We start from the raw sequence: 15,123 nt of genomic DNA on the forward strand, positions 1-15,123 counted from the left end.
TCTGAACCCCGCAGAACGCCCTTATGCTTTTTCTTCCCTTCCAGTTTCCAGCTTAGCAGCCTCCAGCGTATAAGACCTAATGTCCTCGTCAGGCTAATCAGATCCCACGCGTGGTATATATTTCCGCTCAGACGAATTTTCACTCTGCATTCTCAACCTGCGCAGCTACTTGCGCCTGTGCCTGTGCCTCCATCGCCTCCCGCCGCAACCGTCGCTCACGCCGGACCGCATCTACAGTCCTCATCCGAGCCAGTTCCCGGTCAATCTCTTCCTTCTCAAATGGGATCTTGTGCGATTGCTCGGCGGTGGGCCAAAAACCAGGTACGCTGAATCGCTCGTCGAGGTTTGTGCCGAAGTAGTACATCCAGCCGATGGGGAAGATGACATACATGCCGAACTATGGAGGTGGGTTAGTGGAGGTTGGCTCAGTAGGAGATAGAGGGGTGAGCATTCTTTGCGGGAGCGAACGCGAGGGAGATGGGTATGTACCTTGAAGACTTCGAGGTTGCCCCCTTGTAATCTGCGCAGAATGGCTGACATCGTGAGTTGATGTGATGCAATGGGGCTCTATTGTAGAAGTGAATGCTCCGGTGAGACGGTGTTCGATAGAGGAAGTGAATTGTATGTTCTGTTTCCGGTATTGCAAAGATCTCTTTGCCCTTGCTAATTGATATTTCAACGAGCAGTCCCACATGCAGTGTCCTTGTGCATTGGACTTGATATCAGAGTCCGCGGACTTCCATCGGCCCACCAGCGCCACGGAACTTTTGGAGGAACGACGACGGCTCCTGCAAACAGGACAAACAAAGCCACGTGTCGGTCACCTGACCTATAATGTATCTGCCAGTGAGCCTCGGCTGGCAGCTCGGATAGTCGGGCCTCCCCGCAATAATGAGAGTCAGTTCGGTGCTCCTGCTCCAATGCCGTGAGGAATGAGGACGTGAGGATAGCCGGGGCCTTGAAGGAGCTAAGGATCTGGTATTTATCTGGACCGTCGCTGGTCGATCTCCTGTCCCCGCTTGTTGACATTAAGTATTCTCGTCGTCCAAATATATGTGATTCTTTATTTTCACACGGCTGAACTACTTCCTTGAAGTTTACGTCTGCAACGCGTTTCTCCATCTTTCAAAATGGCGGCTGAAGATCTTATCACTCTTACATACAAAGAGCGTATTGCGATCATTACATTCAACCGCCCCGAGAAGCTTAACGCTCTTAATGCAGACCTCTACTACCTGCTCGGTGAGCGGTTACGGGAAATTGAGAAGCGAGACGACATTTTCATCACCATCCTGACAGGAACTGGTCGTTACTTCTCCGCGTAAGCGTTGTACTTCCTTCTCCAGCTGCTCCTCCACCGCTAACGTCCCATTAGCGGAGCAGACGTGAACTCCACCCGGCCAGGCGGCGGCCTGAACAGCGACACCCGGCGAGAGATCACTCGGACCTTCGTCGTCAACAACCTCGATCTCACCCGCACCGTCTACAACCACCCCAAGATCCTTGTCGCCGCACTCAACGGTCCAGCAGTCGGTCTCTCCGCAGCCCTCGTCGCCTTCGCAGACTTCGTCTACGCCGCCCCGCACACCTTCCTCCTTACCCCATTCTCCTCCCTCGGCCTCGTCGCCGAGGGCGGCGCCTCCCGCGCCTTTGTAGAGCGCCTGGGAATCTCCAAGGCCAACGAAGCGCTCATCATGAGCAAGCGGATCACCTGCGAGGAGCTGGTGGCCACCGGCTTCGTGAACAAGGTCATCTCCGCTCCGTCCGGTAAACCCGATGACTCGGAGGGCTTCCTTAAGAAGGTTCTTGAGGAGGTTGAGGATCGTCTGGGTACGCATCTGAACCAGTCGAGTCTGCTCAAGATCAAAGAGCTCATTCGTCGTCCGGAGCGGGAGCTGCTTGACCGCCAGAATACTTATGAGGTGTTTGCCGGGATGGAGCGGTTCGTGAAGGGTTATCCCCAGGAGGAATTTCGCAAGTTGGCCTCGGGTGAGAAAAGGCATAAGCTGTAGATGCTGGGTTTTGCATGTAGATATGGCATGGCATTGTTCCTTGGACAACGTGATGTATTGCCTGCCAAGGATATGGATTCGACAGTTCCCTCTGAAAAATCTTACGAAATAGCAGAAATCATAAAATATGGGAATCTTGCCCTAACCAGCTATCATTTCTTTCAACTAAAACGCTATTTATACAAGTAACTTTTCCCTGCTTTATCAATTCCAAAACGCCGTCCATCTAAATGCCCGTGGACCAAGAAGCTTCTCTATCGCAGGTCATAGTAGCAAACAGCAAATGAATGTAGCTATCGTCCATCGTCACTGTCCGTATCCTCCTGTGTCTGCTTGGCTAGAATGTCCTGCCATTTACCCAAAAACTCACTCATGCCACCTGACCCAGCAAGAGACGCATCAACAACCTCTTTGGGCAACTTGTGCGCGGAGTACTGAGGCGTACTAAAAGAATATGCCTCTGGGTCATCACGTTTCACGAGACGGAATTCCGGGAGGAACGGCGAGTCGTCCCCATCGTCTGCGCTTCCAACATCTTTTTCTGATTCGGAGTCCTCATCTCTGTTTACCTCCACCACTGTGGGGGTTGCTCCGTTGAGAGACAGTCGAACAAAGCTTTCCTCGGGAGCATCTGTGTCCTCTTCCTTAATTCCGATAGGGTCCTTCATCTGCAGGATTTCCAGCCAGCTGAACAAAAGTGGGTCGGTTCTGTCCGCCCAAGGGTTGATGTCGATAAGCCACACACGCTGGTGCGGCTCGGGGATATACACGTCAAAAACGAAGTTGGGGTCTGGGAATGTGTCTTTGAGCTTCTCGTCGAAGAATGCCTGGATGCGTGATCGAAGGGTATCCCGCAGCGAGAAGAGGAAGTCAAAATGATTCTGGTCACGCTGGCACATGCACAAAAGCACGCGGTTACGGACAAAGCAACGAAATTCAAGAGAGGGGTTGAAGTTGACGTATTTGCGGAGGACGAGGTAGTAAGGGATATCGGGCTGGGTGGCAGGTGCCTCGGACGAATCGTCTGGATCGGGCACACAACCGTCAAATGGATGCTCCAAGTCGTGTGTGATGAAGTCGCTGCTCTTCAGGAGGAGGTATATATCATTTGGCGTTCGGCATTGAAGATCGTTCGTCGCTGACATCCATACGGCATCCTTTGGCGCACTCCAGTTTAGCTTTGGTGTCACTTTGCCGCCAAACTCTGAGATGGTTGACTTGATCTGGGAGTGGATCTCTTGCCATTCAACGGATGGATCTGACTCCTCATCCGCACCATCGTCGGAAAATGTGTCTATGTCATCATCGCCATGTGGCCGTGTGGTCTCTGGCGGTAGAACGATTCCGTTGGCGCGGAGGTAGGATACGAATGAAGGTGTCAAAGGTATAGCACGAGATTTAGGGGTGAGTGTGCGGTATCTAGTCCACGATGCTGCTTGTTAACTTCATGAGTTTTCAGACATTTGAGAAGCATGAGCAGCATACCGAGGTTGCCATTGATGATAAGAGCAATGAAGGATGTGAGAGTAAGTGACTGGGGGAAAGGGCAGCCTCTGCGGCTGCGCCGCCGAAGACTCAGCCAGAGTCTGTGTATTCGGGTCTAGAAGCGGCATGATCGCTGTTGATTTGTAAATGTAAACTTCTACAAAAAGATCGATAAGAAATATATGAGGGGCAAAGATCCTCGATTATTTATCCATATCTATGAGTGTTTTAGTGACTCAGCGGGGCCGGCCGCCCTTCAAGCAGATACTTACCATTTGTGGATTAGTCAAATACTTATTGTCACGTATTGTAAAAATTGTAAGATCGAGATGCCACGTGCGGTGCCTGAGGCATCATTGCTTGTGGCACAGCTAAGCTCTCATCAGCCATTGTCAATTCTGTTTTGTTGGCAGTTTCTCGCCCAGCATCCTGTGCGCCCGTCAGTATGGCCTCGGCCGGTCCGGATCCTCAAAGCCTCAAGTCATGGCAGGATGCCTTTCAGTACCCAATTCCCACCGTTCGCCATCTGGAACAGGAGCTACATCGGGACATCGCGAGCAACAAGGAGAGGCTCCGGGCTCTCGTAGGGTGAGTATTAAGCAAGACAATTGGGTGAAATAATTGCTGATATTTAATTCGCGCTCAGAACGAGATATCGGGAGCTCGTTGGGACTGCCGAGACAATTGTGGTGATGAACCGCGAGATTCAGGAGGTGGATTCGACTTTGGCCGATATTGGACGAAGATGCAACCCACGATTAATCGAGAGGATGCATGCGCACATGAATCAAATAAAAGATGATGCTCAGGATAAAGGTAAGAAGCTTGCGCTCTCAGGCTTTGCAGTTCAGGGATTGATTCAAATACAGAAACAGAGCGACGAGCACTGGGTGCTCAGCTTTCACTTCTCCACCGCTGCACACAGGCGATTGCATATCTACTGAGAAAGCGCGCTTCTACACTGCTGACGGCGAAACTACTGGTGCTTTCTCGTCTACTTCACAAAACCCTTTCACAGCAGAAGACCGTCCCGCCATTCCTGGACAATTTGCGCAACCAGTTAGCGTCCCTTCGGCGGACACTCCTGAAAAGAATCGACAAGCGGCTCGCGTCCGCAAAGTCCATCGTTGACGATACAATCGAGTCATTGGCCGCTTATTGCCTAGCGACAAGCTCCTCATCAGACGATGCTATTCGCCATTTTCACCACGTTCGCCTGGATGTCATTGGAAACCTGCTGGGACTTCATGAGTCGTCAGGCGAGAATGTTTCGAACGCGCTACAGCTTTACATCCAAACTCTGCAAATGTCGAAGACTCTTCTTTCTCGTCGACTGTCAGATGTGCTCAATAAGTTGAAAGCAAGACCTATCTTGGCCGATCCTGACATCCTCAGTCTCGATGAACTGAGTGTTGACGTGCTGGGCCGTTGGGTAGCTGCAGACGTCAAGAATTTCACTCCTTGGATCAAACTAAGTGAGCTGTCGAAACCAGAAGCAGAAAAGACAATTAAACAGTGGTCAAGACAAGCATTCGACGCTTTCATCAAAGGCTGCAGTCACACCTTGACAGACTGGTGCAATTTCTCTGAATTACTTGCTCTTCGTCGCAAAACTTTGGAATTATGGCTCAGCTCCTGGGGCTCAACACCTACTCATTCGCCCATGAACATCCTCGGAGGCATTCAATCTGTTTTCAATGAGCGGCTTAGCCAAATATTATCACATCAGGCCAAAGAATTGGAGCAATTCGGCCGAGCTGTTTCTTCTGTGGTCACAAATTGGGACACCAACGAACACGTTGAAGCTCTCTCCCTGTGGGATGACGAACTAATCAATCTTGACTACTCAGATGGGGCGGCCGTATTCAAACAAACAATCGCAGATAGATTGCTTGGCCGCGACGCAGACGTATCCGCAGTATTAGCGAAGTACGAAACCTGGCTTGCGGCCATTGACAAGTCCAAGCAGTATATCAATGACATGAAACGAGTGCGATGGACCGACATCCTCGAGGAAGGAGAAGAGGAAGATGCAGACATGGATATAACAGCCATATTAAACGACGACGACACTGCGTTGTTGACAAACGCGCTCCAACAATCTGTCCGAGAGTCGTTCAACCATCTGCAGTCATCCTTCGTCGAGATTCTCAGTTCCTTTGGACCTTCTCATCGAGACAAGAAAGCCGCCTTTCTGCTAAAACTCGTTAGGCTGGTTAGGAAGGACCTGCCCGTTAACTTCATTTCAAGCGATTTCTCCCTGTTCAAAGACATCGTCCCTCAGCTGCAAGAAATCCTTATCGCACAGGTAGTCACACTTACAGAGCCCTCGAATCTATGGCCCAAACGCGTCTCCCAAACAAACGAAATATTGCAAGGCCGGACCCTTTGGGAGGGTGACCCTGAACTTCCGGTCCAGCCTTCACCAGCAATCTTCAAATTCCTCCGACATCTTGTAGACACGATGGATGCCTACGGCTTAGGGCTTTGGGACGTGTCTACCACTCAAGCACTGAAGGAAGGAATGCGAAAAGAGCTTTGGGCCACCGCCGCAGCTACTCTTAAGGCTTTGGAGTCGGTAAATGATCAAGAAGGAAGCGCAGTATCGAAAGAAGCTCAAGCAGTCGAGAATGGAGACAATGATAATATTGAGCAGTCGGAAGCCAATGTTGCGATCGGAGCGCAAAACACCGACGATTACAAGATCCAGCTCTACTTTGATCTGCTCTACTTAAGAAATGCTCTGTCGATCACGAAGTCAGCTCAGGACTCTTTGCCAGACCCTGTAGAAAGCCTCTTCAGCAGTCTAAACTCGAATCCGACGACGGTCAAAATTCTTGAGCAACGAGCGCATGATTATTGGAAACGGACGCATCTGTTGTTCGGGCTACTGGAAGTGGGGACAGAGCAATTATGATCCGCATCAAACCAAACATTTTGTATATATCATCTATTATGCACATACATAACTTTAACTTTCTTTTTTCGCAAGAACTGAGTTCGTTCCAGTTACCTTCACCCCCTTCACCACCTTCACCAACTGGCAACGTCTTGAGCTATCATTTATTCCGCCGTGGCTTCACCGCCCACGTCACGTTCCGACCCGCAAAACAATTTCGCCGCGGGAAAAGGAAAGCTAGGATGTCCCTCTTGCCAACTTCCTACAAATGTACGCAACCCACTACGGCTTCAATATTTTGCTCTCTCGAATGATCTTGCGGTAGCCCCAACTCTTCCATAATGGCTTCCCCACGGCTACCAATTCTGTATCCGCATTTTATGCGCGCGATTAGAACATGCGAACCCTCCACGTACCGCACGATTCGGGGTCGCCCACATAGTCGTTCATTTCATGCCAGTCGATATCGCGGTCAGGAAGCATATCACCGGCGCTATGGCCCTGCCGCTGAGGCTAACTTGCCTCCTCCGTCGAAACCTAGGGAAGAGTTGTCCAAAGAGCAAGTGTCTAAAACACCAGCGGTGAAGGACGGCAATCACAAACTTGAGCAATCGCGGTCACAAGATGGTACCAAGGGCGATGTTCTGGACGCTTCACATAAGGAGGATGATGACCCAAAAGCAGCGCAATCTCATGAGAGCCAGTCTCCGAATGACTCACAGACGCAGGAGGAGTCCGAGCTCGACCTTGACGACCCTGACATCCATGCAGTCTCCCCAGTTTCCACCGAACGTCCAAGCCAAGATCGGCATAAACCTAATTCCCTCAGCGATAATCCACTTGAAGGTGTACTTCATATGCCTTCACCTTCGTCGCCCTTAACCCCTACAGAAACATCTCGTTCCGATACTAAACCGCACCTGGCTCCTGTCCCGTATGTCCATCACTTCGATACCTACTCCCTCGTCTGCGACTTATCAAAAGGCGGCTTCACGGAAGCGCAATCCATCACCATCATGAAGGCTATACGGACTATCTTGCATAAGCATCTAGACATTGCCAGACAAAGCCTGACTTCTAAATCCGATGTGGAGAACGAGACCTATCTGTTCAAAGCGGCCTGTTCGGAGCTCCAGTCTTCCCTCCAAACAGCTCGAAATTCCGAAATGCAGAGGCAGCGTGCGGCCAGAGCACAATTAGAACACGAGGCGGATATTCTTTCCCAGCGCCTGAACCAGGAGCTTGCGGGATTGAAAGACGACATTAAGGGAATGTTCAATGACCACAAGATGGCGACTCGAGAACAGCAACGGAGCATTGATACATCGGTTCAGGAACTCAATTACAAAATTACTGTTTCTTTGAACAGCGACGGCAAAAGTGAAATTGAAGGTCTCCGGTGGATTCTGACCAGGAGGGCTGCCATGGCTGTTGCTACGAGTGCCTGTAGGCCGCCCCCTTTTGCTCCCTGCAGACCTGCCCTAACCTACTTTTAGTCATGATCATTATTTTCCTCAAGTACTACTCTGTGCGCAAAGCGCAGGAAGCTGCTGAGAAGAAAAAAGCGGCCTCCGCCAAAGAAACCACTGAGAAGAGAGTTTTTCAAGAAGCCGCCCCACCACCAACGCTACCAGCTGCCCCGGAGATCATTATCAGTGAGTCCCTCGGCTGAATGGCAGTGCAATAATTGTTCTACCGCGCTCCGGTCGCTCCTCGACTTATTGTTCTGCAAATTTCTGTGGTTCTTTCATCCACCCCTTCATACTAGACATTCACTTCGCTGTATTTTCTTTTTCTTTGTGCTTGACACCTGGTTGGTTCTTGCACGGACCCGTTACAGCGCCACTTCGATACCCTGGGGATATTATAGACTTCTTGAGCAGATAGACGGATGGATACCGAGTCATTATTCGTTTCTTGTATTGATCATTGTAACTGTACTTATCTATCATTCTATATATAAACAAGACTCACAGCCAAGTTAGCCGAGCCTTCACCATCATCTCGGAGTAATCGTCAAATTCCAAGTCATCATGAGGTCATGTGCACCAGGGAAGACGTAAATCAGTGGAGAGCAGAGTAACAAGAGAGTGGAGGATGGAATCAGGAGAAGTCGACAAAGAATCAGCCGGGACGACTCGCTTAGAAATCCAATCTGAGCGCAATACTCGGCATACTTTGCGATGCCTCCGACTGCGCACCATTTGTTTCAGCTCTCCCAGCGCCAGCACCCGTTCCAGGATCTGAACTTCGAAGAATTTCTTCAAGCAGGCCCTTCTGGTCTGGCTTCATCGAGGCTACGAGAGCTCGGAACGTGGCCTGGTCCGCTCGAGCAAGCTCTAGTAGATGAGCGGCGGTTTCTCTGTAGACCGGGTAACTCTCGCGTTTGGCGCGTGCGAGAAGCGCGGACATGACAATGGAGAATGCTGTGGGCAGTTCACTTGCAGCAAAGGTAGCGCTGGTGGCGTACGAGACTAGCGTACGTGCAATGACTGTCCTTGAGTTCTCAGGGTCGCTTGGAATCTCCCCTTTGTCAAGGGGACAACCGACCAAGAAGGCTATGAGACGGGGAAGGAGATACTTGGCAATGAGGTCGTTGGTTGGTGATCTTGATGTAGAGGTAAGTAAGATAGAACGGATACAGCCTGCAGCAACATTGGCAAGACCGACGTCCTGAAGGCAGTCTAGGAGCTCATTCAGGACACGAGGGATGGCAGGATCTTGAGGAGGCAGGATGTGGCCCCCGGTTGTTAACAGAATTGTAATAGCAAGAAGTGTGTTTTTAGCACATGGTAGGGATGACTCGGACTCCCGTCGCTGAGCGATCGTCAAAGTCGTAAGGAAGCGTGTGAGACAACCGCGCAACTGGTGAGAGACGATGGCAAGATCCTGGGCTTCATCTGACACGGAGGCCTTGGGATGGATGATGCCATGGATAAAGTGTTTAAACGTCGGAAGAGCCTGAGGCACCACTTCCGCTTGACACAGCCCGGTCGCCAAAATGGTGGTGAAGATGTGCAAAATACATGCATTGAGGTCATTGCGGATGATGGAGGGAAAGATGGAGGCAACTTGAACCAGAGATGAAAGAACTAACCGGATCAGCGACAAGGAGTCATCCGACGTCACGTTGAATCGGGCCACAGAAGTGTTCTCGCCCAGATTCGGTAGCAGCCCAGCCAGAACAAGGATGATACTTCGCGTGAGCTCAAAAAGCTGCTCGATATCATCAGAAAGATGATCGCTGCGCGCATCCCCAGCCTTTGCTGATGGGTGGTCCAGTGAGAGGTTTCGTGCTATTTCGACAATCACGGTCTGGATGGGGGTTCCCTCAGTAAGGGCGAGCCGGTCAAAAGTGTCCATCGTCTCGGAAAAGATGGCATCCTGATAGATTGCATTTCCAGATATGACTGGCCGCAAAATTCTCTTGAGGGCTTGCAGGATATCTAAGCGTTGAGATGGCGTTGTCGATTGGTCAACCAGAGCTTCGAATGCCAAGCCAAAAAGGACGAAGAAGAATGCGACTGGTTCGTCACGGTAGTTGATATCATGTTTCTTGTCCACGGCTTTCCCGTTGGGCATGTTCGCTTTTTCTTCCTCTCGGTCCTTGGGTTCCGTTGTCTTTCCGTCCAGGGCATCGAAGACGAAATCGATATCCTTCTCGACCAGGCCAGCGATCGCGTCGACTAGGCTCAACCAGGAATCTTGGTAGAACTACGGTTTTTTAGAGTCAGACTTGTCATGAGCATGCCTGTTTTGACTGGGCTCACCTTCAAAAGTGTTTCCCGGTTCAGCGCCGCATACACCTCGTCTAGGTTCGTACTTTGTGGGCCAGTGCCCAAGCTACCTGAGATGTCCGGTTCAAATCTAAGCCGAGCATATTCTTGAAGAGAAGAGAGCCACAGCGGGGTGAGCGTCGCGAGATAAGGTTGAACGACCTCGTTCAGATAGTCCTGGTCGATGCTTGCGATCTGTAGCCGTGCCCAAGCGGCGAAAAGAGCCATTTTGACCATGACTTTAGCGTTGGAATTGAGACCTTTGAGATCTCCGAATTCCGTAGTGTCAGGATTTTCTGGAGAAGGTGAGCATACTTTCAGGAACACCTCAACTTTGCACTTACTAGAAAAGTTTTCCAGCCCGAGAACCAGGACCTTCAAGATCCTGCCCATTCGTTCTACATTGGTCACGATACCAGTTGCGATAAAAGTCGCAGAGACGTTGATTGCCTCCGATGCCAATTCTGGAGATGAATCAGCAGCAAACGCGGGAGTGAGCGCCGATCCGATCTGGGCTTGGTATTGCTCGAGGAGAGACGCCTCTGCAAAGTCTGGATCAGGAGTTTTGCCGAACATCTGTCACGAGGTCAGCCATATCATCGCCCTGTTGAAAGAAGAGCGAGAGCCAGTTACCTTGAGAACCTGATCGATAATCTTCAGCCCCCAGACTCTCAGCTCTACGACGTTTGCGGTGGACGCTGAGAATGCCATCCGGACAATATCTCCAACCTTGTGTTGGAGGGCAAGTTCAGCAGGAATTGTCTGATCAGGCAAAATAGCCTCCTGGACTGTCGCCAAAAGCTGACTCAGACAACTCATCACGAAATTGCGAGTTTGCCATTTCAACAGCTCCTGACCGGTAACAGTTTCGTTTACAGTCTCCGATTGTCCTGCCCCGGCAATTGCATATGCGAAACCTGCAACCTCGTCGTCTGGCATGTCATTGACAGCCGTCTTAACAGCAGACGTTGGTGGGATGTCCTCTACTTTCAGTCGGGTCTTGGTCAACGTATTCTGGCAACGCTGAATCCATTGCTCGGTCTCTGTAAGGGCGGTGTGCTGTAGCCAGTCCAGAATCATATTTTTCAGGACCAGGTTATCAGGTGTATCATCATATGCAAGCCATATCTGCTCTTCGAGATCTGGCGTTGCTGCTCGAAGGACGGAAGTAGCATCTCGTTTCATGAGATTACTCAATGCACGAATGGCCACATCCCTCATCAAAGGGTTGCCTGCAGATAATTCATTTTGGAGACGCGTCACAAATCCTGAAAAGTCCACAAATCCCGGCGCATACAGTGACATGTGATCTAAGCACTTGGAGCTCTCAGTGACTAAAGCGGGATTGTCCTCTAGTTGAAATTGCCGGAGGAGCGTCAGAATCAGGTTTCGTGTTTTGGTGATGTCTTGAAGATCAGGGCCGAGGACATTGATCAGTGAATCGACGCAGCGACTTATTACCACCGGAGTGAGGAAGGTCATTTCGATGTTCGATGTTGCCAAGCTTGCGGCCTCTTCATTGTGAGTATCAGCGTTGTATAGCTGAGCAAGCATCCCGAGCGCGCTGGAAACAAACGGTGAAAAAGTCAAGCCTGCGGAATTGGCTACTCTTTCTAAACCCCCAAGTGCCCAGAAGTGAACGACAGGGTGGGGATCGTTACAAAGTGACATTAGGACGCCAACAATCGTCTTAAGGTGCAGGCCAGCTGCCATACCACCTACTTGTGCGTGAATGCATCCCAAGGCTGCTGCACAGCCAGCGCGGGCATTAGGCTCCCGGTTATCAACAATAGTATCGACCAACCAATTGACCTGTGTAGTCATAAGTGTGTTTCCAGCACCGTCACAGAGTCGTCCAAGTGCTTCAGCACCTATTGTTCGGACAATTGGATCTGCGTCAACGACGAATTTCTACGGTTGTCAGCTAGAGAATAAATGAAGGCTCTCAGCATGTCTCACCTGCAACAACTCCTGCAGTACTTTCTCAGTAACAGGACTGAGCCTGCCGGATGCTGAGCCACTGTCCTTGGCAGCGATTTTCAGCGCATGAAGTAACGCCACCGCAATGTTGACGATCATTGCAGCCTTGCGGCCGGGATTGCGCTGAAGACTCTGGGATGACAGGAACGTTGCGATCTGTTCCATAGTACTTTCCTGTACCTTAGGGGCGTACAAGGGAATAGCAACAGCGAACAGTTCAATTGCAGCATTGACGACCCCCGTGGCGTGCGGATCAGCCAAAACACTGTCTCTTTCACTCCTCGACGAGTATAAAAGAAGAGAATCATGTTCGCTAGCTTGGCAGATAGGAAAAGTCAACTGCTATTGTTAGTGCCGAACGCGCGTGCCAACTGGTGGATGAAAGACTCACTGCATCGTCAATATCTTGATCTGATAAATCGACAGCTGACCAAGCAGGACCATTTTCGTTGTCCTGTTTGCCTGAGAGTGTTGCACGGATATATTGCCGGGCTAAGCCAGTGACACCAAATCCAAAATTATCGCAGAGCTCCCAGAGAGTCTCAAACTGAGCGGTTGCAGCCGCTATCGAACTTTCCAGCGGAGCAGGTTGGGTGTATTCTGGGTCGGCAAAGGAAGAGATAGAAAGACTCAAGAGAGTAGTCTGGGAGATGACATCGGCGTGGCTGAGAGGATGGACATCAATCAGCTTAGAAAAGCACTGCAGAACCCGTCGCCGGACCATTGTGGTCAGATCATGCAATTGCAATGAAGGTTGGAGGCGTTGCGAAAGATCTGCAACAGACTTCTGCCGCGGAAGATCATCGAGAAATTCTATCGTGTTCTGTAGCATAGCAGCGATTCTTCTCGCACCATCCGCTGTGATCAATTTGCTGTTGAAGTCCATGAATACTAACAGGGACCCCAAAGCACATTCCCGTACATGTGCAAGAAAACTCATCTCTAGATACCCCCGCTGAGCGATATTATCCTTGCCAAGATGCTTGGGTAGCGCATTTTTCCACAGTAACATCAGTTGGGACAGATGAATCTTAACGAAGCTTGGTCCAAGGGGCATCAGACCTCCGATTAAAATCCATGCCACCTGCACCTGTGTACTCGCTGCCCGAAGCTCTGATTTGCCGCTGGTCTTTAGCAGATCAGTCGCCTGAGTGAAAACGCGGGAGAAGACATCAACAGAGCCGTAGAGCGGTTGCAGTCGAGAAGTACTCAACATAGCCGACAGTCCGTTGGCGTACCCAACACAGCGCCGTGGCGCCTGCCGGGGCGTAGAAAGTTGCCCAATCTCTCTGCTCAGGCTGTTCAGGCAGATGGTCACACAGGATATGAGCTGATGTGGGCAAGCAAGAACAAAGTTCCTTAAGCAGTGCGCAGCGTGAATTTGGACGGTGTAGCTGGGATGAGGGAGGACTTGGAGCAGTGCCTCGCGACAAGCTTCTGCCATAGCGCCGAATGCAGAACCTAGGGACGATATCAAAGAAGACAATGCACTCAGAGTGCTGGCAAGTGTGTATTTGCTGGGCTCGCGGCGTTCTTGAAGGACCTGAGGATAGTCCTTAAGAATTTCGTTGATTAACCACTTCGCAGCATTGAGCTGGCTATTTTCGCGCAGAGTTTCCCGTCCCACCGTCTCCTCCAGAATTCCTTTAACAAACCTCCGGGTCATCAGGAGTCGGAATCGGTTATAAGTTACTGTTGGATGGTTCAGAAGTTCAAAGAGGAGGTGATTCGCGATCTGCCCGTAGCGCTCTTCGACGAGCTTGTCGCCTAGGCTGCGCAGAACATATTTGTAACATGCAGCAATACCGGCTCGTGCGCGATTGGACGTTGTGCTTTTCATATATTGAGTGGAAAGTTGGCGAAGAAGATCCGGCAGGAGGAAGTATAAACCGGGCTCTGCCTTTTTGGAAACCGAGGGCTCGGAAACTTCAGCCTCGTCGTCGTCCTCTCCGGGTCTCGGCGCGGGCTTTTTAGACTGTCTCTTCATCTTCTTAGGCTTGGGAACGGCTGTGACCCGTGCATCTGAGGCGTGCAATTTCACCAAGGCTTGCGCCAGACAAGCCGCAGCAGCGTGTCTGACAGGTGCAACATTGCTGTCAATGACTTTCCAAATCAAAGTCTTCAAATGATCAAAGTCGTTCGCATTATCGAAGAAAGGTGTTGTTTTCACCAACTGTTCGAGACAGCGGCATGCGTGGACCTGGACAAAGGTGGACTTGTCACTGGTTGCGGCATTGCGAGCCTGCTTCCAGATATCCCGCGCCGTCCCTTCGTCAACGGGAACTCCAGCACCAACGACAACCTTGCGCAAGATCGCAAAAGTTGATCCCCGAAGTCCTGTATGGTTACTGGAAGACTTTAACAGTTTGAGCAAGCCCGATGCCACAGTTCCTGATTGCGCAAACACACTCTCTCCGGCGACTGCAAAGACCTCTCCCAAACAGTGAGCCGCGGCGAACTTCGTCTTGAGCTCCGCCTCATTTTTGCCTGCATTCAGTATAGCAAGAAGGTCGGTTACTGTTTCGAAGAGTATCCCCCGATCCCCTTTGCCAAGTATAGCGCCAAAAGAGCGGCCAAGGTTGTTCCGGATAACACGAGTGATCGTTGGCGACGAGAGGGTCAATATCTTGAATAGTTCCTTCTTCAAGGACTTCTGTTGCAATGATACACTCGCCGAATCTAGGTCCGAGATATATTGCACCAAGTCCGAAGTGAAGGTGAGAAGATAGAGGTCCTGCTGTTCGGAGGGAAGCGCATGGAGCTTGGTGATGTCCAGCTCCGCACGAGGGGCCGCATTGTCGGAAGCAGCAGGTGTTGTTGCGTTTTCAGAAGAAGACATTGAATTCGACGGGCTCTGTCAGGCATTACCCATCAATAATGTAATAATAACAACAAAGAGAGGCAAAATCTGAAAATTAGTTTATGACTGAATCAGTCCCAACTATGTTCCCAGCTGATCGCGTCGGTGTCC

At 50.7% G+C, this 15,123-nt stretch overlaps 6 protein-coding genes across 6 annotated transcripts; 3 read left to right on the forward strand and 3 right to left on the reverse strand.

Annotated features, from left to right (window-relative positions):
- Positions 1-139: 139 nt before the first annotated feature.
- Positions 140-391, reverse strand: AFUA_6G04030 (uncharacterized protein; the record flags this gene model as incomplete). The annotated part of the gene is made up of 1 exon (XM_742581.1): positions 140-391. One exon carries the CDS (start codon positions 389-391, stop codon positions 140-142), a length of 252 nt encoding a protein of 83 aa, XP_747674.1.
- Positions 392-743: 352 nt separating this feature from the next.
- Positions 744-2,012, forward strand: AFUA_6G04040 (dodecenoyl-CoA isomerase; the record flags this gene model as incomplete). The annotated part of the gene is made up of 3 exons (XM_742580.2): positions 744-1,032; positions 1,097-1,321; positions 1,376-2,012. The coding sequence occupies exons 2-3, from the start codon at positions 1,131-1,133 to the stop codon at positions 2,010-2,012; spliced, it is 828 nt and encodes a 275-aa protein (XP_747673.1). The 5' UTR covers positions 744-1,032; positions 1,097-1,130.
- Positions 2,013-2,305: 293 nt separating this feature from the next.
- On the reverse strand, positions 2,306-3,625 carry cdc123 (cell proliferation protein CDC123; the record flags this gene model as incomplete). Its single annotated transcript, XM_742579.1, has 2 exons — positions 2,306-3,431; positions 3,498-3,625. The coding sequence occupies 2 exons, from the start codon at positions 3,623-3,625 to the stop codon at positions 2,306-2,308; spliced, it is 1,254 nt and encodes a 417-aa protein (XP_747672.1).
- A 210-nt stretch (positions 3,626-3,835) lies between these two features.
- On the forward strand, positions 3,836-6,514 carry AFUA_6G04060 (COG1/VPS51 family protein). Its single transcript, XM_077804965.1, has 3 exons — positions 3,836-4,085; positions 4,144-4,313; positions 4,367-6,514. Exons 1-3 carry the CDS (start codon positions 3,943-3,945, stop codon positions 6,412-6,414), a joined length of 2,361 nt encoding a protein of 786 aa, XP_077661101.1. The 5' UTR covers positions 3,836-3,942; the 3' UTR covers positions 6,415-6,514.
- Positions 6,515-6,737: 223 nt separating this feature from the next.
- AFUA_6G04070 (CCDC90 family protein) lies at positions 6,738-8,068 on the forward strand (the record flags this gene model as incomplete). The annotated part of the gene is made up of 2 exons (XM_742577.1): positions 6,738-7,842; positions 7,893-8,068. The coding sequence occupies 2 exons, from the start codon at positions 6,738-6,740 to the stop codon at positions 8,066-8,068; spliced, it is 1,281 nt and encodes a 426-aa protein (XP_747670.1).
- A 470-nt stretch (positions 8,069-8,538) lies between these two features.
- On the reverse strand, positions 8,539-15,108 carry AFUA_6G04080 (AP-1 complex accessory protein LAA1; the record flags this gene model as incomplete). The annotated part of the gene is made up of 5 exons (XM_077804966.1): positions 12,544-15,108; positions 12,132-12,491; positions 10,806-12,083; positions 10,167-10,748; positions 8,539-10,110 (listed from the first exon to the last, which is right to left on the reverse strand). The coding sequence occupies exons 1-5, from the start codon at positions 14,989-14,991 to the stop codon at positions 8,539-8,541; spliced, it is 6,240 nt and encodes a 2,079-aa protein (XP_077661102.1). The 5' UTR covers positions 14,992-15,108.
- Between the last annotated feature and the right edge of the window lie 15 nt (positions 15,109-15,123).

The sequence above is a fragment of the Aspergillus fumigatus genome, chromosome 6 (genome assembly GCF_000002655.1).
Source record: "Aspergillus fumigatus Af293 chromosome 6, whole genome shotgun sequence".
Lineage (NCBI taxonomy): Eukaryota > Fungi > Ascomycota > Eurotiomycetes > Eurotiales > Aspergillaceae > Aspergillus > Aspergillus fumigatus.

What these genes read in the sequence shown, in the direction of transcription:
- AFUA_6G04060 (XM_077804965.1), top strand. Translation starts at nt 3,943, where the DNA reads ATGGCCTCGGCCGGTCCGGATCCTCAAAGCCTCAAGTCATGGCAGGAT. An exon ending in AGGCTCCGGGCTCTCGTAGG is followed by an intron (nt 4,086 to 4,143) that starts GTGAGTATTAAG and finishes ATTCGCGCTCAG; the next exon opens with AACGAGATATCGGGAGCTCG. An exon ending in AGATGATGCTCAGGATAAAG is followed by an intron (nt 4,314 to 4,366) that starts GTAAGAAGCTTG and finishes ATTCAAATACAG; the next exon opens with AAACAGAGCGACGAGCACTG.